Here is a 21628-nt window from a genome sequence, read left to right as displayed (position 1 = left end):
AAGTAATTCTTACAATAATAAATGAATTATTTTTTTTGGTTAACTTAATTTATTTTTATTGTGAAATAAAACTGTTCTTTATAAGAATTTTAAAATTTATAAATTCATATAAATGATAAAATATTTTAAAATATATATTAAAAATGAAAATATTAAATAGAAGAAATATAGGGGTACAAAACTGTGCCGCCCGGCCCTGTGACCCAGTCTAGACGGAACCATACATTGCTTTTTGCTGTTACAAAGTATGAATATTAGCGATATTCAAGTGAGGTGACCTTGGAAGTTGGAAGCATATGCAAAATGCACTTGATCAAAAATTTTGAAGTGACAGAAATGTGAAAGCACGGTATATTCTTCACAGTAGACAGCCCTTGAACACGACTAGGCCACCCACACAGCTAGCTGTAGGGTGTAGACCTGCGGAAACTGAAAAAATTTGATATTACAGTATTTTCAATCGCACAATATCTTTTGTTTAAAATTTGTTAAAAGTAATAATTTAAAAATTATTAAGATCATGAAAATATTCACATCCCAATAACAAATCATATCTTCAAGTGTTAGCAACCAAATGTAATGAGAAATGCAATTTTGAAAAAAAATTGAAAATTATATTTATTTTCATAATAAGCTGCAATTAGTTGCAAGACAGAAAAATAACCCCGGCATGATCAAACATTACAACCTACAAAACAATCAAAACAACAACATAGAAATCTAACTCGAGAGCAATTCAAAATTCAAAATCAATTAAATTGGTGAAAAAATATATGGATTTTGTATGCTCAAATAAACTTTGATTTCACAAGAAGCAACTAAACCATAAACTTTCAAATTGTGTCGTGAGCATAACAGATCCAGATTAGACCCACCTTTGTCAGCAAATTACTTTGAGATATGCATACAGATGTTAAGAACGTTTACTACAGTCAGCAAGCTACTTGCAAACAACTTCGAATGGGCTGCTCTACAATTGAATAAAACTATTCAATTGTAATAAAGCTTTGGTTTAGTTTAAATTATGTTCGAATTCTGATTTGGCTCTTAATCACGTACTGTATTCAATATATTAATAGTGTTGAGTGCGACAGATTTTAATAATTTATCAAGTTTTTGCTTTTTAGACAAGTAACAAGTTATCCGGTTTCAATACAGCTTAGTACTCCCTTCTCTTTTTTTTACAGCTTTTTCCACGCTGCTCGACATGCATTTTAAGGCGCATTTAAAACATAATTTTATAATTTATTTTTAAAATTTTTCACTTTTGTATAAAAATTTAAACATCAAATTTTTGTTCAAAAGAAAAAAAATCAAAATAATCTATCGAACTACGCTTTACGAGAGTATTAAAATACGTGTCGAGCTCCCATCTCCCAATGCAAACAAATGAGGGGGACGGAGGGAGTATGCGTTATCTTATAACCAACAGAATATATATTTATTAGAAATTTATCTAAAATTAATCTATCAAGATTCAGCTGTACGTAAATACTCCTATCAGCGAACCACCCACCGTTTGGTACCATGGACCATGTCGTACAGTATGAAGATAATAGGCTGACCCATTCACCGCTAATGTTGTCCCTTTGCAGGAGTTCTGAAATAATTGTTGAAGATAGTTTATTATGGTCCACACACCTTGGCTTTAAAAGTGTGTGACATTCAGATTGATATATAGCAGCAGCATTGACTTAAAATGACCCGAAATAAAATGAGAGGAATGGACTAGAGCTACGTACATATTCTATCTTCATCATTTGGTAGACCCGGGAGGAGTTAGATTAGATTGATTGCAGTGAGAAATAAATTTTTCTTGGGGAAAAAACAAAGATAGTGGTGCATATTGGTTTGATTGGTTCGGTCGGATAATTGTAAATTTGGTTACCATGGTCTACTCACGTGATTTGCAGGTACTCACTCACTTGGAGAAGTGAACATCATTCTTGGTTGTCATATGCTCATAGTCGAAATGTGTATCATCCAAATTTCAGTTTTCACCGTGGTAATCTTGACAACTGATAAGTGATATGGGCAGATTACGGTTTGTGGAGAACCCAGGTCACCTCTTCGGAAAACATAACGCCCAACACTGGATCATGGAGGAAAAAAATGTAAATTTTTGAGTTCAAAGTTACTGTTAGGTTTCAATAAAATAGTAGGTTAAGCTACAAAAAACAAATTTGTCAAAAAAAATTTATACTTGTTGTATTTGTCAAAAAAATCACGGTGACGCAAGCTCGAACAAATTTATCTCATTTTTTCATACTTGTTGTATTTGTCAAAATTTCAAAAACGTGTAGTTAAATTCCAATCATTTTATCATTATATTAAAATTATTTAATTATTTTATATTATTATTACAAATAGTATTTGATCACAACAAGGTCAATATTTTTTTAAGTCTTATATATTCAGCAAATTTTAAGTGGACGTTTGGGTGAACTTAAAATAAGTGTTTTTTGCTTAAAGTAAAGAAGTGAAGTAGAAGTTTGAAACAAATTGGGACTTATAAGTGATTAAAGTATTTGGTAAATAAGCAGAATTTCTGAAACAAAATCCAGCATTCCTAATTTTTTATAAGTGCTTCTTGACTTTTTACACAAACGGTACGAATAAATGCTTCTAACTTATAAATCCAGAAACGCCCTCCCCAAACACCCCCTAAATAATCAACTATTCTCATTAACTTGTTTTGAAACGATTTAAATAATTCATATAAAACTAAATATACAAATAATTTCCATGAGTCAAAGTTGCTGAGACGAGGCCTTTTTCAGATAATTGTAAACAGGGATATGTCTTTAATCAAGTTTAAAGGGAACAATAGTTGTATCGTAAGAGTACAATAATTGTATTGCATACTCAAAAATCAAAATGCAATTATCGAGAATGAGGAACGTACCCCAATAATATAGCGAAGGCCACATGAAAGATTCTCATGCACGTCGACAGCATTTAATACAAAACAGCTTGGCCTCTTGATATTATAAAGTCAAATAGTCAAACATAGATTATTAAATGAAAATATCAGCTTCTCCTCTTAATACTCCTGCTACGTTGGTTTACGTGGATATCTTGGGTGGCAAAAGCCCAGCTCGCAGCTTCCGGTTATAAAATCAAATTTTTTTAAAAAAAATAAGCTATTAAAAAATAAGCAATTTCGCACTGATTTTTTAAAAGATTTTATAAATTTTTTTGATTTATAGTTTGGAAAATTGAAAATTTTATTTTTTAATAGCTTATTTTTTTTGAAAAAAATTGATTTTATAAAACCATAAAATGTTACTGTGAAAAATGATTTACTGTATTTTTATTATCATATCAATAATTTATATATCAAATAATTTGTAAACGCGGTATACGTATAACCCATAAGGTAACCGATAGAGTACATAAGCAAACAAAAAGGAGGCAACGGTCGAGAAATCTAACACGAATCTGAAATTTCGAGATTCCAAAACGAACCAGTCAGTTCACATTAGACAGAGTTATAGTTTCAATACATGAGGTTCTGCATGATACAAGCCACAAAATTCCAAACCACTAAACTCCACAATAACTTCACATGCAATCCTCCTTCCCACTTAAACCTTCCTCCTACTCCACTTATTCATAATCATCAACTTAAACCTGCTTAATTAGCCAAATGATCAAACTAAATCAACTTCAGAATCACATATTTGATACAAACAAATATTCAAAATTAAGTTTGTGTTAGAAATTAAATCTGATAAATTTACTTATTTATTCAAATCTCATTACTAACCACTAGAGTTGCACTCGAACTACCACTAGTGCTACAACCGTTATTATTATTCGAGAAGTTCATCGAGTTCTTGCAATGCGCTATCGCACCTTGAATCGCGCTATGTAATTCCTCCATTGATGAAGCCTCCGAGCTGTACGACGTCGTAGCAGCACCATTAAACTGCTTGCTCATGAGTGTGGCACCGGTTCTGGAAAGCACGCCGGAGTGATTCGGGGAGCTCCGCATTGAAGAGGGGCAGCTCGCGACGCAGCTTCGGCGTCTCGGGTACCGGAGATTCCCTGAAAATGAATGAGATATCGTGTTCGCTGATTTATCTTTTAATCGCGAGTTGTGTTCAGAGACGGATCCTGATGAGGCTGTTGGTGGTTTAGTGGAGGCTCCTTGTTTTTGAGAGAGCTTCTCGTAGAGGGGCTTGACTTTCTTTAGGTACTTGCGGATCACGTCTTTGGCGGTGGAGCTCACGCGCTTGACGGAGTTTTGAGAGGAGGTGTTGGCGATGGTGTCGTAAGTGATGGTGGTGGTGGTGGAGGATGGGAGCTTGGGTTCCTTGCGGAACACGGAAGAGAATCTGGAGAGGGAGAAATATTTGGGTTTTTTGGCGGAGGTTGGGGAGGTGTTGAGGAGGCGCGTGAGGGGTTGTGAGTTGGAAGTGTCGTCGTCGGTGACGGAGCTGGGGCGGCGGGAGGAGTCGCGGGAGTCGGGGAAGTCGGAGGAGGAGCTGGCGGTGGAGTGGCGGGAGGCGGTGGTGGTGGTGTCGGAAGAGGAGGTGGAGGAGGATGCGAGGAGGAGAGTGCGGACCATAGAGAGACGGGGAGAGAGATGGAGAGGGAGGAGCTGGCCTTTGTAGAAGAGCTGGTCGGCGGGGATGAGATTGGTGGTGGATTTGCGGGGGGAGATGGAGACGGTGAATTCGAAGTCGGAGGAGGAGGAGGAGTGCGTGGGGGAGGAAGGGAGGGTTTGGGATCTGGGGATTTTGTGGTGGTTTCTTGAGGATGATCTGCCCATTGTGTTTTGTTTGATATTGGGGAGAGATTTCTCTCTGGGTGTTTGAGCTGTGGGGGGAGAGTTGTAGCTACATCATACTCTTATGTGTGTGAGAGAGAGATTGGGAGAGAGATGGATGGAGATAGGAACATGTGTATGGCGGAGAAAATGGGTCCTTCACCTTCTTATCAATGAATGGATTAATGAGAGTATATTGGTTCAGTTCCCGAGGGAGAAAGCTGGCTGCTTATGACCCTTGCAGTAAAAAATGGTGTAACTAAAAGCTTTGCGACTCGTGCAGTAAAAAACGCTCCATCTATGGCATAAAAATTTCTTGATTTATAGTATTTAATATTAAAAATACAGGCTTTAAAATTATTATTTCTAAATTAACTTTAAATTGTTAAAATATATCATAAAATTCATTTAAACCCTTCCTCTCATACCTTAAGATTTAGATCGAAGAATTCTCAACATGATATAAGAATTCTAAATAAAGAAAATAATACTCATTTAGATCATTTTTCTGAAACCTTAAAATTTTATGGGCTGATTCTCAATATAAATATTGAAAATGTAAGTAAATGATTGTGTTTAAAATATTTGAACAAATTTGAAGATAACAGAAATAGATATTTATATGATTTTAATATTTTATGAACTTTTAATATGCATAATTTTTTTGAAATTGAACATGAAGTTGGAAAAGAATGCTAGACATCGCGAGTAAATTGAAGGAAAATGAATGAGAGTGTACGTATGTGAAACTTTGAAGGGCAGGCAGGCACATGGGAGTTGGAAAAGTCACTTTCTGTATCTCTCTCACCCTTTTCTGACGCTCTTACATTTATTAGGATATCCAGCTCTATCATTTTATCGTATTTGCGTTAGATTTATGGTACAGACTACTCCTTGAGTAAGCTCTCTCACCGTCTCACGTGCTTTTTACATGAAAAATGGAGAGGGGCCATCCCCATTTTGTCCATATTTGCATTGCTATATGGCCTTCTTCCTTGCAGATTCTTGCATGATGTCAAAAAATTTTAAAAAAAAATAACATTATATTTAATCGGAAATAATGGAATGGGTTGAGTGAAAGTAAATAAAAATAACATTAATAAATTGAAGTTCAATTTAAATTTTATTAAACGATTTTAAGAACAACACTTTATAGACTTAATAAATTTACATAACTAATATTTCTATCATTTTGGACAACATTAACGATTCACTAGAATATTTTCGAACTCTCAAAAATCCTCATATAAAATCGGATAAACAATACCGTAATTATAAATGATCGAGAACGTGTAAGAAATTCTCTTAAAATTGGATGTATTTGTGAACACTTGCATGGAATGAAACGAGAAAAGAGTTAAATGAAAAATTATAAACAAATGTTATAGGAAAAAAGAGAATAGAGTGATTAAAGAGGTATGAGTTTGAATTTTTAAGATAAAAATTGTAGAAAAACATGATGTTGAGGTGAAATGAGTATTTTTTTTTTCCAAATATGTGGGTTAGAATTCAACTTCAAATACTTTTGGAATGAAATGAGTGAAGTAGTCGGTAGTGAAAATTATAAACTTTTTCTCTGATCAATTCCAATTTAAAATACAAGTTTCATTTCATTTTGCCACTATTTCATATTCCACTATTTCATTCCATACAAGTGATATATATTCAACTACAGCATAACGTAACAACTTAAAATAATAATAATAATTATTATTATTATATTTTAAAATATATTCAACTACAGCATAATGTCTACGAATTCTAACTAAATTTACATCATCAACCTTTTATATTATTTTAATTAATCATTTAAGAAAAACGTCGGAGATGCTTGGGATACTAATGCATGTCACCACCGCATTTTAAGTACACTCACTCGGAATTATTTGATGTGAATCTCACAGTCAGTATTTGATGTGAATTTCACGGTCAGGGAAACGAAGGATAAATGGCGTTAAATAATGGCCATTAACCTACATTTACACGATTATTTTGACGCCACTGTGTAACGGTGTGTAACACACGTATAGCGGGAGTATTAATTATTCAACTGGTGCATATAAATGATGGATGCGTCTTTGAACGGCTGTCGGTTGCTCATAATCCTGTTTTGCATTAAAACAATATTGCCCCACAGACACAAGGATGAACACTTAATGCTAATAATTAGCTTAATCCTTTTTAATTTCTGAAATTTGTTTTAACAGAAAGCTACACGCATCCATCCATGCATGTATATCAAGCATACGCTCGTGAACATCATATGCTAGTAGGTTTTATACAACCATTACGGATCCACATGCATGGCTCATGCTCTGCCAAATGTTATGGATCCATCTGCAATTGATCGGGTTATATATAGTCCTCCTAATTAGTCCACTAATCTAGTACAGTAATAATTAATCTATCTTTCCACCAGCATTTGCTTAAAATTATTGCACATAATTTGTACCGTGCATTTGTCAGAACCTAATTTAAACCACCACATGTAGGGCTGTTAACGAAACGAATATTTAATGAAATATTCGGTATTCGAATTCGTTTAGTATTGTTCGTGTTCGTTTATTAACAAATACAAATACGAATTCAAATCTTAAAAATTATTCGGTTCATTAACAAATACAAATTCGAATTGATAAATATTCGTATTCGCTATTCGCTTAATTATTCGGAAATAAAATATTATTTATATATATTATTTTATATTATATATAAAAATATTACATTTCTTATTTAACATGATTATGGATTATTTTGGGATCAGATATAAAATTAAACCATCCCCGTCCATATACTAGAAGGTTGAGCTAGTGAAAGTTCTGTTGCATGATTTTGGAGTTAATTAAGGCATATTAAACTTTAAATTTTGGTTGTAATTGAATTTTGTTTCTTTGAATTGGATGATTGTAGTCTGTATAATTAGTATTTTATAGTTTGCTTGAATTGGTGAAATATAAGAGTTTATTACTTTTGTCACGGGCTAGCACTTCAGTTACTTAGTTCTATTTTGTTTTAAATGAGTACCTTAAACGAATACGAATAGTTCGTGAATCTAACCGAATCCGAATACGAAAACAAATAATTATTCGGATAATAAACGAATACAAATCCGAATATATGTATTTAAACCGAATACAAATACGAAAATTAAGATATTCGTTTCGAATTCGTTTCGTTAACAACCCTAACCACATGTACTCTCAATCTCTCATTCATATGATTTCCTAACTGGAGTAAGTGAGTAACTGACCCGATTACAGCTAATTAGTACCAGTACTCAGTAATTAAATTAAACAAATGGTATGTAATGGATCCAAGGTGTCTTCAGATCACCCAGCAACTCTATTTGTATTTACACTGAAAACAAACCTTTTTTAATTCTGACAAAAATAATTATTTAATTAACTTTTCAGTTACATTTTTTCCTTCAGAAATAAATACCTAAATCTGCATAAGCTGCATTTCTACTACACATTTAGCAAGAGATAGATAATTTAGTTCCATAAGAGCAAGTCCAATAGGTATGCTAAATCAAGTCTTAAATCCAAAAATAGGGAATATGGGATAAAATTGCACTCCAACACTATGCTAGTGATGTGCTAAATCACTAGCACAAGCCTCCTCTTCCCTATTTTTACAATATGCTAGCCACTTCTAAACTATTTTTATCATTAAAATATTCATTTTCCTCTCTCCTCCACATCATTTCTCTCTCTTTTTTTTCCCTCTCTGCTCCACTATTTAATATTATTATAATAATAGGGAATGGATATAGGAAGTACTATTGGAGCTCATGTGCTAAATCTTGTGCTAAATCACTAAGACATTTTATAATATTTTTAGGGAACCTCTTAGCATAGTGTTGGACTTGCTCTAAGTTCTCAAATTTTTATAATTGAATATCCAGGTAGAATCGTTTTGTAATTGAGCTTGTCACATGAATTTTCAGAAAACCGTGTTTCGTAATTTAAGGAAGTCTAAAATGCAATCACTTCTTACTTACGTTTCTATACTGTCGTTCGCCAAGTTAAAAAGCTTTTTAAATAGCTTTACGTACTGTATCCAACGAGGAAAGAGGTTGAAACTTGTGCACCATAGAAATTAGTGAAAAGATGATTAATTTTACTGACTCTGAACTTTATACTTGGAGCTTTTAATTTCCAGTATAAGACTAAACAAAAAAGGCTGGTAATTAGGACCACATTCAGGCATGTGGAAAAGGGCTCCAGATGCACAAGGCCTGCTCATTGATAATCTACAACTTTATCTTTATTGCCTGTTTCGTGCTGTGCTGATTGCTATGATATCAAGGCCCAATGATATCTTTTCGTTTTGAAATGTAATTATGCTCTTTAATGAAATTTCTGGTAAACACGAAGAGTAAGTGATATTATCTCATACTCCCTCCGTCCCCCTCAATTGTTTACATTGGAGGGGGACACAGACACCAAGACATAAACAATGAGTAAAGTTAGATGAAAAGTGGATAAAGTAGTGGGACCTATCAATATTTAATAATCCCTCCGTCTCAATTTATATGTCCATTTTGGAATAAACACACATATTAAGAAAATAGTTGATTAGATAGAATCTTATCTCATGTATCATTAATTAGTGCATTGATAAGTGAGAATATTGTTAAGTTTCAAAAAAACCACAATAAATATAGGGATTTAGTGCATTGAGAAATGAGAATAATGTTGAGTTTCAAAAAAATCACAATTAATATGTAGATAAATTTGTATTGAAACAAGAGAGGGACAAGTATTTTGGGACAAATTTTTTTTTTCCAAACTGGACTTATAAATTGAGACGGAGGAAGTAATAGATTTGAGATAGTGGAGGAAAGTAGTGGGTGTAATAGTAGTTTTTATTGTTAAATATGAGATAGTAGGGGAAGATAGTGGGTGTAATGATGAGAAAAACTTATTATTTATAATAACGTAAAGAAATGAGAGGAACATCCCAAAATAATAACCGTAAAGAAATGAGAGGGACATAGGGGATAATAGAAAGGGTCCGGAGGTGGGGATACGGAACTAATTAGTATTATTTCACATTGAGTAGAGGGATACAATTTTTGGTCAATGGACAATCGATTTGGCCCGACGAAAATGTAGAAATTTAGATAGGGGAGTTTGCAACACTTACTTTCACATCTAAAGAGTAGACATCTGTTCGGTTATACTAAATGCACCAACAAATCATGATATTTTAGAGTTCTCGGGTTTGGGCCTGTGTTATATATAAACACACAATGTATTATTTAGATATAAAATAAAAAAAATACGAGCGGTGTTGTCAAGCCCATGTTCATTAAGCCCACATGTGTTGAGCCCTTGGGTTCATCAATTGAGCCCATTAACTAATTTTCAAATTAATATAGTCCTGTAACTTTATACCTACCAGTAATAGTAATAGTTGCCGCTGCGCATGGGCATGATAAAGATTTTTTTGAAAATTTTAAATAAAAGAAAATGAAATTAATTTTTGCTAAATTGTTTCATATTGGTATAATTTCTTTGAGACACCTTATTTGTTTAAACATTAAAAATTAAATTTATTGATTTATAAATAGAGGAAAAAAACCGCCTTTAGAAGTGAGCTCCTTGTTCAACTAATTTAATTACATTAAAATTTTCACATTAATTTGCTCTCGATAGTGTAACAACTGCACAACTGTTTTAATTAAACAATGCTTTAATGCGGGAGTTTCTCTTTTCAAATATTCATGCCCGCTTATAGTAATCGAGCCCGCTTTGCATGGGAATTAAAAAATAATTAATTAATATTAAACTAAGTATGAATTTTTAAAAAAATTGAAAAAATGAAATTCTATTTTACTATAACTCAAACATTCATTCTGATATTCTGTATTTTTTACGTTTTTTTTAGGTATCCTCTAACTCTTTATTTTTAAAATTTTAAAACAATAAATTTTGATAGTATAAAAATAAATCTCACATTATTTTGACCAACTTTTTTCGATTGATCATTTATTAATTACATCACCTGTATACTCAATTTTACTTTAAAATTCAATGTCACTTCCAAAACTAAGAAAATTTAGCTAAACTCAAGATATATTCACTTACTAAACTTTTCATAACTTCTAGATATAAAATAATTTCTTATTTAACTTGTTTTTAAATTTAAATTAACAATTCCAAAATAAATGTGATTTACCCTTTTATGATTAAATTTTAATTTTTAAACATAATATTCATATTGTTACACTTATTATATCTCAATCAAAATCACTTTTGAAAAATGACGTTTCATGATAAACATAAAATTGTGTTTTAGATGAAATCCCCGCTATGTTGTCCTCCATTTTCTTCATTATATTTGTGAGATGTCTCTCTGATGATTTAAATTGTGCAAAACTACAAAGTCCTAAACCAATTTTCTACCATAGCACAGTTAAAAATCTCCCGTTAAGTTTGTAAAGTCTTGTAATACACAACTTATCTGTAATCTAATGTAATTGATAACTCAACTTAACTCTAGGAATAATCTCTTATTCCTATACACGGCACACCCAGCGGTAACCTTGGTGGTGGCTGTGAATGTCCGGAATCTTCACAACGGGAATTCCATGTCTCTCTGAAAACTCAATTAAGGTCCATTTTCTGAATAACCTGCCAACCAGAGAAAGGACTTTGGATGAGAACAACAAAGAGAAACATCAAAAATTATAAACCAAAGAACAGGGAGGAACATGAAGCAATAAAATCAGTACTCCGGGAAAACCATCCCATCTTATGGGTAGTCACAGAAAAATGCTATCAACATGAGTTGTGATTCTGCTGCCCAATTTATGAAACAAATTCATCTGCTAGCCACAACAGCTCTCATGCTAAGCAGAATTAGACAGAGCAACTCACATGCCTAAAAAACTTATTGATTATGTAGATTTTGTGCACAATATGACAAAAATTAGTTAGAGTTCTTGCTATTTGTCCCTATATTTATAAACATACTTAGTGCTTAATTACAGAATGAGATCGATGAACAAATGATCATAATATGTTAATCCTTGTTGAAGATTAATGAGCCAGTCTAAGAGATCAGACACCTCAATTTATCAATGACTTATGTAGTAGAGTAATTTATCAACATGTTCACATGAAAATTCAAGCCAAATCTGAATTTAGATAATCAGAAAACCTGTTGAACCAGCGAAATATTTAGTATAAAAAGCACTTATGTACAGTTGACATGAAGTGAACGAAACACAGAAGAAAAGAATGAAGATTAGTGAAAAGAATTTTAAAAGGGAGGGATTAAGAAGGAAGAGGTGAACAAATAAAAATGTATTACCTCTATCCCCCAAAGTGTCAAGTGAACTAAATTAGTTCTAAATAGCATTTTCATTCAAACCTTTTTTTTAAGCAAAGACCGTTTATAGCATATTTAGCACGGCTTAGGCAAAAAATGACAGGAGACCTGAATGGAGATGATGAACTTTATGATGTCAAGGGGGAAGTAGAAGATGATATTGTAAAGCCAAATTACACCAGCCCATCCCCCCATCCGATTCCTTTGATTGCAGCAAAATTCCAGTTCGCATAAACCGCAATCAAGGTAGCAATCTGATTGTCAAAGAAATCAGAACTAAGAATCATTTCCATACATCCATAACAGGACCAGGACGCTTTGCAAAAGACCAACTTCGGGATCTTGTTATGAATATAAGTGCCTGACTTATAGTGCTTACTTGAAGATATATAGCAGAAGCAAGCTTCTTAAAGTCATCGTGGGCGGTCTTCTCGAGTGAACTTACCCCAGATGTATTCTTATATGTCAGAGAAATTGTCAGTACAACTAAACTGTCCTGCCATCACTGACATGTTACTAACTTGACTAAAAAGATGCTGATTACAGAAAAAAGAAGAAAAGAAAATTAAAGGTATTTGTCAAGCACAAAACTAAAAGGCCTAATAAGAAAATAAGCAAGCTCAAAGAACAACACACATCGCAGCACAAGAAATTTAATAATAGATATCGTGCTTTAAAGGATTTAATATCAACTGTCTCATTTAACAAAAAAAGAAAATATGAACTGATCAGATATTGATATAGGAAATGGTATAAGAAAGTGATGGTTGGCAGGTAGCTTCCTTACCGGAAAGAAGTTTGTTTTATATGCAGCCCAGAAGAATATAACTGTCATCATTGCCAAGTAACTACCAAGAACAATACCAGTGGTAAAAATCTCAGCAAGCTTCCAGCTATCAGGCAGAGGAGATGGTTTCACCCTGTCCTTCGAAATTGTCATGATAGTACCTGGTATCAAAATCTACTAATTAGCCGAAAACAAGAATTTCATCACTATAGTAAATCTTTACAGACTTTACAAATTACAGTGAAGGATTTGGGGATAGTAGGAAAAGGTGGAGAACAAATATTAAATTTATAGGAACTGAATGGAGGGGTGACAAAAGATCATATTACTTACCCTTAAAATAAAACAGTTTTATTCCATTGACACCAAAGTTCATTCCTTCCGATGAAACAGAGCATTGAGTTTTCAAACTATCATTCCAACAGCTTGCTATACAAAGAAAAATTCAGGTTAACCATTTTATTCATCACCATCAATTTTTAGTACACTAACCAACACATGAATAATGCAATAGCATGACTTTATTTAACTATAACAGAATATTAATAGCTGGTAATGATATAAAGGCAAGCAATGATCATTCCCTCTTACACCTTGATCATTTGAATATATCTAAATGTTTCAAACGTGCAACAAACAGAATTCCAATCATTTAAACACCATTAATCAACTTCTTAGCAATAACTTTTAACCAAATTCCAACATACAAAATTTAGGACTCATGTACCTTCTTCACTCATAATGGAATCTTCCTTATTACTCTTCTCCTCAACCTCTGCCAAACTCCTCTCCATAAATTCCTTCCTAATCATCACCACGTGCTCTGATTTGAAAATGAGTGACCGCCTTTGGAATATATACACCCAATATTGTGCCACCTCTGGAATATATACACTCAATATAACTCATGAAAAAAAAGTAAAATATTCAATGACACATTTCATCAAACACTTCGTGAATATAGAAAAAAAATCACCTATCAAGAATAGATTCCAAACAAACAATACCTCAAATTCATCGACACTAATATGACTATATGAGAGGATGTGAATTGAAAACCAAACCAAGCAGATACAACATCAAAACTCAATATCTGCCGCCAAGAAACAAAATATGTGTCGGAGTCACTTAACTGCATCAAGTAATCAAGTACATGGATCTTATCATATATATTAAAAAAGAGGGATATGGAAAGGGGGAGAGATAGATGAAGAAACAAAAAGAGAGAAATATAGAGACAGCCGAAGAAGGGGGAGAGAGGGAGGGAGGGAGCACTTCTGGGAGGAAGGGAAAGAGAGAAGGGTACTTACATGGAGCATATGGCTGTGCAAGCGTAGGGAGCTTTGATATGAAAAAATATGAGATTTGAATTAGTTTAAATTCAAATTCAAATTCAGCATACAACATGAATTAGTGAAAGGACGCCTGTAAAATGTATGTTTCACTGTGAATAGATTGCTGTGGTATGTAATATATGTGGTTTTGAATTCAAATTAAACAACTTATTCAAACATACCTGTAAGATATGGATCGAAGAGGAAAAGATTCAGCTCCTGGGTTTTTTGGAGCCATGAGCCTGTTGTCTTTTTGCCGAAACGGTCTAAACCACTGGGATCGAAGAGGAAAAGATTCAGCTCCTGGGTTTTTTGGAGCCATGAGCCTGTTGTCTTTTTGCCGAAACGGTCTAAACCACTGCGGTGGAAAGCAACGCTAAGTAGGAAGAGATCAGACAATAGATCCAAAACACAGCTCAATTGAAATCCGGAAATAGAAAGTGCACTGAGTCAGCTCGATTTCTTAGTCAACAGTCAAGTCCCGAATAGTTTTTTTGGATGGCATTTTTTGTAATTAGATATGAAGAATTGGAGCAGGGGTGTAAAAAATCATTGAATTTGGATTCAGGATTTATGATATAAGGGATTTTATACAAAATGTTATATATTTAGTATTTTTTGCTGATGTGATGCGGTTATGCATGTTTAGATATTTATTTATAACCCAAAATACTTTTGTGATCATTATAGAACATATTAAAAGGGATATAAACTGAAAAATCGCAAATTTCTCGCTTATTAAAAACTAGTTACTGTGTCTTTCGGTTACACATACAATTTCCATTTTCTACACTAATTCCTTTATTTTAACAACAAATTTCTGTCTTCCTTAAATCATCATCATCTTGTACTGTGCACTAAGCTGCATGCACATTTTTTTCTATAAAAAAAGATATATCAAGCTTCACAACTCACAAGTCTAGTATAGATGGTTTGTATGGAGTCATCTGCTGAACGTCGAATTCAAGCTATACAACACCACGTATGCTCCGACCAATATCAAACTTCACTGCTCCGCCGGAATGAAACCGCCGGCGAGTTTGTCCTCGGTACTTTCTATTTCTCTATACATTTATATATACACGTATAATATGCTTAGGTACACGTGTCGTTCTGTGAAGTAGGCTAGATCATTTATCAGACCAAAGAAACATAATACTGAATCCTCTCTGAGACCTTGAAGCTCGACATACTGACCCAATTTGGAAGGTAGCACAAGTTCAAAATTTTATACAATTTTGATCTAAAATAAGTGTCCGCGTGACCGTACTCATGTCCGAGTATCAAGTGTCTGATAAAAATACTCAAAGCAAAATGAAGAGCCGGGATAACGTAGATATTAGTGTTCAACACCCCCAAACGGATAATTCCCTCTGTTTTCATATAAAAGAAGAGCTAATTATTATGGCCGTAGTTGGTTTAGTTAACGAATATGTTAGTTTGGCACATTGGCCTAAATACAAGTCTTATGAATCCATTTTGTGTTTGTTTGTTTACATTGCCTCAAGTTTTCTTGTTTCATCTTCTTTCTGTTTCATATTGTCTTGGTGGTATTAGCAGAGCAGGGATATAGTGTTATCCTTCCGGAGAAACTGGAGACTGGTAAATGGAATGTATACAGGTTGGAAGTTGGAACTGACTCTGCATAATAAACACGCATATATGACTATATAAAAGTAATCCTTGACGTATTATACTTTTAATGGCAGATCTGTCCTATCCCCAATGAAGCTTGTGAGTAAATTTCCCAATCATCCTGAAATCGGCACCTTGCATGATAATTTTACGTGAGCACCCTCGGTTTGCATGAGAGATTTCACTTTGATTACTTGTCTAATCCTGTTTCGTGTCACCCTTCTGTGTTAATTGAGCTAATGGGTCTGCTTCCTTTTATTACGAGTGCAGGCGTTCAGCAAAAGTTTTCAAGGATTACAAATATATGGGGACACGAGTTCGAGTGGATGGAACAGTTGGAGAGTAAGTTAATTATTTTTGTGCTGAAGTATATATCTTTAAAGCTTAGTTATATTATCTGAAAACATGTAAAATCTCTTTTCACAGGTACGAGTGGATGACCTATGGTGAAGCAGCTACTGCGAGATCAGCTATTGGGTCTGGTTTAGTGTCTCTTGGGATACAGAAGGTAAGCCTGACAATTGTCTTTTTTTTTCTTGAAATCATCTTAAAGCTTCTGAGCTACCTTCCCATACTTCTAATTGATCAACTTTGTCTGACCTTCCTCCAGGGGTCTTCTGTAGGAATATATTTTATCAACAGACCTGAGTGGATGATAGTTGATCATGCCTGTTCAGCCTATTCCAACATATCTGTTCCTTTATACGACACCCTGGGTTCGTCAACAACAACTGACAACTATCTTGTATGTTTGGATACATTGGAGTACGACTTATATACCAGTACTTATATATCTCTTGCTGCAGGTCCAGATGCTGTCAAATTTATTGTTAACCATGCAACTGTGCAAGCTATATTTTGTGTGCCACAAACATTAAATACTGTGAGTTTGCTTCCCTCCTCTCAAGTTGCCGTAGACGGTAATAAGCACTAGAGTCTCCAGCAGGGTACAGGATTTTGACTTCAATTGAGACCAGATATTGATGTTCGACATACTTCAAACAATTCATATCATGGATCTGTGATTAGTAAGATAAAAGCAAGATTGTCGTGAAGTGCAAAATTTTTGAATTTTAAGATGTCAATCACTATGAGAATAACTTATACTGATATTTCTAAGAATAAGCAGGTTGACTTTAGCTAGAACTACAATATGTTAACTGATAAGATATTTGTTTTAAGTTAAACCTCTTTTAGCAGTAGGTGCTATTAATAAGTGAGAATCTCATGTAAAAATTAAATATCAATGAAAACTATCCTTATGTATTCTCCAACAGGCTAGGTGGTTATAATATTATTTTCTTTTCCATTGCATTTGAAGCCTCATACAGAAAATGTAGTAACAATCTTTGACGAATTCTACAGTTGCTAAGCTTCCTGTCTGAGATGCCTTCGGTGCGTGTGATTGTGGTATGAGCATCTTTTCTCTTTATAATTGGATTAAACAATCTAGAAGAGTAGATGTTTTGTGAACTTATAAACTGAAGTACTGATCTGTCGTTTAGGTTGTGGGAGGGATAGACGATCATATTCCATCACTTCCATCAACAAGTGGAGTTCAAATTATTTCATATTCAAATCTAATGAGTCAGGTATCTTCATATTCTTCTAGCTGAAATATTTTCTACAATTATCTTAGTAGATCATTGGTACTTGTCAGGGAAGATAAATGCATCTAAAATTCTCAAACACTTAATTTATGATTTTTTTGTACCCGCTTGCTAGTTTACAAAATAAATCATAATATCATCCTTTATCTTCTCTTGTCATTGCGATTATGCATATCGAATTTGTCATGCAACTTTTCGATATGAAAATGTATAGCTGCATTATTCAATTCAGGAGTCTTACACGTATACATATATATAACTCACCGGCTTTAGCCTTTTCTTTTATGTAGCGGTATATTAGTGTTTTTTCAAGTAATCCAACTTTTATGAATGAAATACAAAAGTTGTTGGAACTCTTCCAGGGGCAAACCAATCTTCATCCATTTTGTGCACCGAAACCATCTGATACAGCTACAATATGTTATACAAGCGGTACAACTGGGACACCAAAGGTTTAGTTAAATCTCTGAAACTGTTGTTAATTCTACGTATTACATTTGTCTGACTCTGAACCATGTTCATCTATAACAAGGGAGTCGTCTTGTCCCACGGAAATTTGATCGCAAATGTTGCTGGTGCAACTTTTAGTATGCAATTTGTACCTTCTGATATGTACGCATTTATTCCCTTAACTGAAACATATAATTTTATTTTTTTTATATCCATCTCCCCAACATCCAATAAAAGAGTCAAGCAGAGGACAAACATGTAATCTCTTGATGATATTTGTTGTTTTTTTTTTGCAGTTACATATCATATCTGCCTTTGGCCCACATTTATGAAAGATTTAACCAGATTCTGGTGGCATACTATGGAGGCTCAGTTGGATTCTACCAGGGAGTATGAGGCTCACTTTTCTGGTCTATTTTATTAATATCTTTTTCTTCATATCATAGGTACTCAAACCTGTTGTGATGAAAAAGTTTATTAACATCAATATATAGTATATTTTGCCTTATGACTGTCAAAACTCTAAAATGCAATGAGAATGTGGAATAATATAATAGAATTGAAGATCGAACTATTATCAGCAGCCTAATGCGCTTCTGTCATTTTCTCTTTTAGGACAATCTGAAACTACTGGATGATATGGTGATTCTAAGACCCACTGTCTTTTGCAGTGTTCCCCGAGTGTATAATAAAATATACGCTGGGTAATATTGCATGGTTTAGATACTATTATTCTGCTTGCCATTTTAAATAGCCATTATAGCGTTTAATTATTGCAGCATTACAAATGCTGTGAAGGCTTCTGGTGGTTTAAAGGAGAGGCTATTCAATGCTGCCTACAATTCTAAGAAGCAAGCAATACTGAGTGGTACGTTCTTAGTTAGTATCCTGTTGAATATTGAGAAATTAGATTGTTTTATCTTGATCTACTTTACCCATTAAAGACCATCTCAAATATCTCTCTTGTCCTCTCTTTCTCTACTACTTAATCTTTCGTAAACAAAACTTTTATCGTACCATTGGAAAATGAGGTACATAAAACATGTTTTTATAGAAGGCTATCGTTATCCAAGGTATCTCGAGGATTTTGCTCGATTGTCCAGTGCAAATTTTACGGTAAAGATGAAAATGAGAACAATGAACTAATGGGACTTTTGATAAGTTTCAGGTGTCATTGTTTCTAGAACTCTGTGGACAATCTTTTTTTGGTTCATTTCTAATAGTAGATATTTTAAAATCTCTGTCTGCCAGACAACAGGGGAGTCCTGCTCTATGGAGGGAAAAGGGGCGGGGATAGAAGGGCATCCATATGGCAGTGCAAATAAGCTTTAGAAACTAAATTAGATGTCCAAGAGATACTGAACGAATAGGTGGAATGCTACTGGGATGTGATAAAGTTCTTTTACTGTTAAATTTAGATGTCTAAGAGGTAACACATGAATAGGTGGAATGCTACTGGGATAATTCAACATTGCACCCCTAATGGATACTTGTTATATATTTATTATGTGCTAAATGGTCTTTGTACGGTGTGCATAATTCAGAACTGAGTCTGTTTGTATACCTGATTATATTGCATTGACATTAGACATATAAAACATTAACGAGAATTTATACTTCTGATATTACTAATATGGTTTAATTTTCAGGCAAGAATCCATCTACCATGTGGGAAAGATTGGTATTTAAAAAAATAAAGGAAAAACTTGGAGGACGGCTTCGGTTTATTGTTTCAGGTGCCTCGCCCTTGTCACCTGATGTCTTGGAATTTCTGAGGGTGTAAGTTCTACTTGTGTCAGCCTTCTTAATGATCAATATTAATTTATCATATTATTAGTTTTCGTTGCCTGACAAATTGAACAAACTAAGCAGGTGCTTTGGCCAAGTAGTAGAAGGATACGGAATGACAGAGACAGCTTGTGCTATTACTGCCTTGGACAAGGATGATGTCTCAATTGGCCATGTTGGCGCCCCTAGTCCTTCGTGTGGTAGGTTATGTTCTTGGCTTTAGCCTATATGTATTTCTACTATCCTATCCTCGATGTTACCTTTTTAATTAGTTTGAGCTTTCTTGACACTTTTGGCATCAAATCATATAATTTCTATTTACTATCACCTTAATATCTTTTTAGTTAAATATTTCTTTTTGCCCAAAGCTGGCATAAAATATTTAGTAATTACAGATTTTTAGTTCAACCTATTTGGTGATAGTGTTATACTGTTTTAGACCAATTGAATTGGAAGTTATTTTTTCTCTTTCCTGGTACACCCTGGGATTAAAAATATCAAAATTAAGATTATTTCTATGGATGTTGCGGCAGTTAAACACTTGGCTTTTTGTATGTGTCAGAATTTATATGGGCACATGCCTTTGTTTTCTTAAATTTATATGAGTCTTGGATCAGCCACTTCTAAAGTTGTTTTACTTGATCATTTAGTTGATGCATTCAACAATATCCAGAATTAACATTATGCAAGGATAAAAGATATTTTACAATAGGGTGTGTATATTTGTTTGTATTCTTTAGTGTAATTTTGTTCTAATATTGTTATATTTTTACATCCAATTTCAGAAGTTAAGCCAGTGGATGTTCCAGAAATGAATTATACATCCCACGATCAGCCCCATCCGCGGGGTGAGATCTGCGTACGGGGCCCTATTGTATTTCAAGGATATTACAAAGATGAAGTGCAGACGTACCTTCTCTTACTTATTTGCTTGTCCCCTTCTCCTTGTACTTATGTTTTCGTTTGTGCATGAGAGATATGGTTTCAGAGTGTGTGAGTTGAGACTTGAGAGCCTTTACAAAGGGTTTTAGTATATTTGATAATGTACTAAGACTTTCAGGAGAGAAGTCATCGATGAAGATGGATGGTTCCATACCGGAGACATAGGGTTGTGGCTCCCTGGTGGCCGCTTAAAGATCATTGACAGGTTACAGAACTTTATCTTATCTTTCATAGAACTGATGATTGATCTGGTTACTTGTAAGTAGCGAAATTTGTTTTAGATATCACCGCCACTTGACCTGCAGCCTTTTATTATTATTACATACTTGAATTCAGTGTACTTGATAAGAAATATCATTGGTTGTACTTTAGCCTTCCACTATTTTTACAGGAAAAAGAACATTTTCAAGTTGGCGCAAGGGGAATATATAGCTCCTGAGAAAATCGAAAACGTATATTCAAAGTGCAAGTTTGTTGCACAATGTTTTGTATATGGTAAGAAAGAAAGTTTTAAACACCCCGACCCCCCTTCTAAAACAAAAATCAAAACCATCTTTTATACATATATTACTCTTGAGCATGGTTAGAACTTGTGTTCCCTCCTTTTTTATGTCATAGGTGACAGCATCAACTCCTCTTTGGTTGCTGTTGTCTCCGTAGACCCAGACGTTTTTAAATCTTGGGCTGTTGCAGAAGGTTTCAAGGTAACTATAGTATTGTAGCTTAGATTTCAGGAATGCAAGTTTTTGACTTCATTAGACTCTAGCCTATATCAATGAGGTTCTTGAGCATGATAATTTATTTTTCATTTACCCACATAAACTATTATAAGTCGAACAGATCACACTTAGTAATGTTGTGAAGAAGTAAGTTCTTTTTTGATACTTTTAAGACCCTATTTTGTGAAAGCGTCATTACATAGAGCAGCTGTGCATGTAACGTAATTTGCATTTCATGTGGTTCATGA

At 34.0% G+C, this 21628-nt stretch overlaps 3 protein-coding genes across 9 annotated transcripts in view; 1 reads left to right on the top strand and 2 right to left on the bottom strand.

The window, feature by feature from the left end:
• Positions 1-3442: 3442 nt before the first annotated feature.
• Positions 3443-4925, bottom strand: LOC108197220 (probable membrane-associated kinase regulator 1). 2 transcript variants are annotated; one of them, XM_017364775.2, is made up of 2 exons: positions 3770-4925; positions 3443-3636 (listed from the first exon to the last, which is right to left on the bottom strand). In XM_017364775.2, the coding sequence occupies exons 1-2, from the start codon at positions 4775-4777 to the stop codon at positions 3628-3630; spliced, it is 1017 nt and encodes a 338-aa protein (XP_017220264.1). In that variant the 5' UTR covers positions 4778-4925; the 3' UTR covers positions 3443-3627. The 2 variants fall into 2 exon arrangements, with proteins under 2 accessions (XP_017220264.1, XP_017220265.1); XM_017364776.2 differs by having other exon boundaries at positions 3443-3633.
• Positions 4926-11080: 6155 nt separating this feature from the next.
• LOC108198462 (plasma membrane ATPase 2-like) lies at positions 11081-14553 on the bottom strand. 2 transcript variants are annotated; one of them, XM_064083199.1, is made up of 9 exons: positions 14419-14553; positions 14213-14327; positions 13910-14034; positions 13630-13782; positions 13236-13331; positions 12903-13063; positions 12495-12572; positions 12224-12369; positions 11081-11415 (listed from the first exon to the last, which is right to left on the bottom strand). In XM_064083199.1, the coding sequence occupies exons 4-8, from the start codon at positions 13712-13714 to the stop codon at positions 12289-12291; spliced, it is 501 nt and encodes a 166-aa protein (XP_063939269.1). In that variant the 5' UTR covers positions 13715-13782; positions 13910-14034; positions 14213-14327; positions 14419-14553; the 3' UTR covers positions 11081-11415; positions 12224-12288. The 2 variants fall into 2 exon arrangements, with proteins under 2 accessions (XP_063939269.1, XP_063939270.1); XM_064083200.1 differs by lacking the exons at positions 12224-12369; positions 12495-12572 and having other exon boundaries at positions 11082-11415; positions 14419-14550.
• Positions 14554-15049: 496 nt separating this feature from the next.
• LOC108199626 (long chain acyl-CoA synthetase 6, peroxisomal) overlaps positions 15050-21628 on the top strand; it is a 39238-nt gene continuing 32659 nt past the window's right edge. For 2 of the 5 annotated variants that reach the window (XM_064083197.1, XM_064083196.1), the window contains exons 1-20: positions 15050-15285; positions 15794-15857; positions 15946-16023; positions 16142-16213; positions 16298-16379; positions 16482-16587; positions 16678-16754; positions 17237-17281; positions 17377-17463; positions 17844-17933; positions 18014-18093; positions 18228-18321; positions 18547-18635; positions 18711-18799; positions 19581-19710; positions 19804-19919; positions 20505-20628; positions 20780-20866; positions 21053-21156; positions 21280-21365. In XM_064083197.1, the coding sequence (XP_063939267.1) occupies positions 15165-15285; positions 15794-15857; positions 15946-16023; positions 16142-16213; positions 16298-16379; positions 16482-16587; positions 16678-16754; positions 17237-17281; positions 17377-17463; positions 17844-17933; positions 18014-18093; positions 18228-18321; positions 18547-18635; positions 18711-18799; positions 19581-19710; positions 19804-19919; positions 20505-20628; positions 20780-20866; positions 21053-21156; positions 21280-21365 (1821 nt within the window). In that variant the 5' untranslated portion in view covers positions 15050-15164. The remainder of the gene's footprint in view (positions 15286-15793; positions 15858-15945; positions 16024-16141; positions 16214-16297; positions 16380-16481; positions 16588-16677; positions 16755-17236; positions 17282-17376; positions 17464-17843; positions 17934-18013; positions 18094-18227; positions 18322-18546; positions 18636-18710; positions 18800-19580; positions 19711-19803; positions 19920-20504; positions 20629-20779; positions 20867-21052; positions 21157-21279; positions 21366-21628) is intronic. The other 3 variants (XM_017367533.2, XM_017367534.2, XM_064083198.1) reach the window with 3 other exon arrangements.

Source organism: Daucus carota, chromosome 8, assembly GCF_001625215.2.
Source record: "Daucus carota subsp. sativus chromosome 8, DH1 v3.0, whole genome shotgun sequence".
Lineage (NCBI taxonomy): Eukaryota > Viridiplantae > Streptophyta > Magnoliopsida > Apiales > Apiaceae > Daucus > Daucus carota.
The sequence above is the reverse complement of the archived record's forward strand: the minus strand, read 5'-3'. Positions and strand labels throughout refer to the sequence as shown.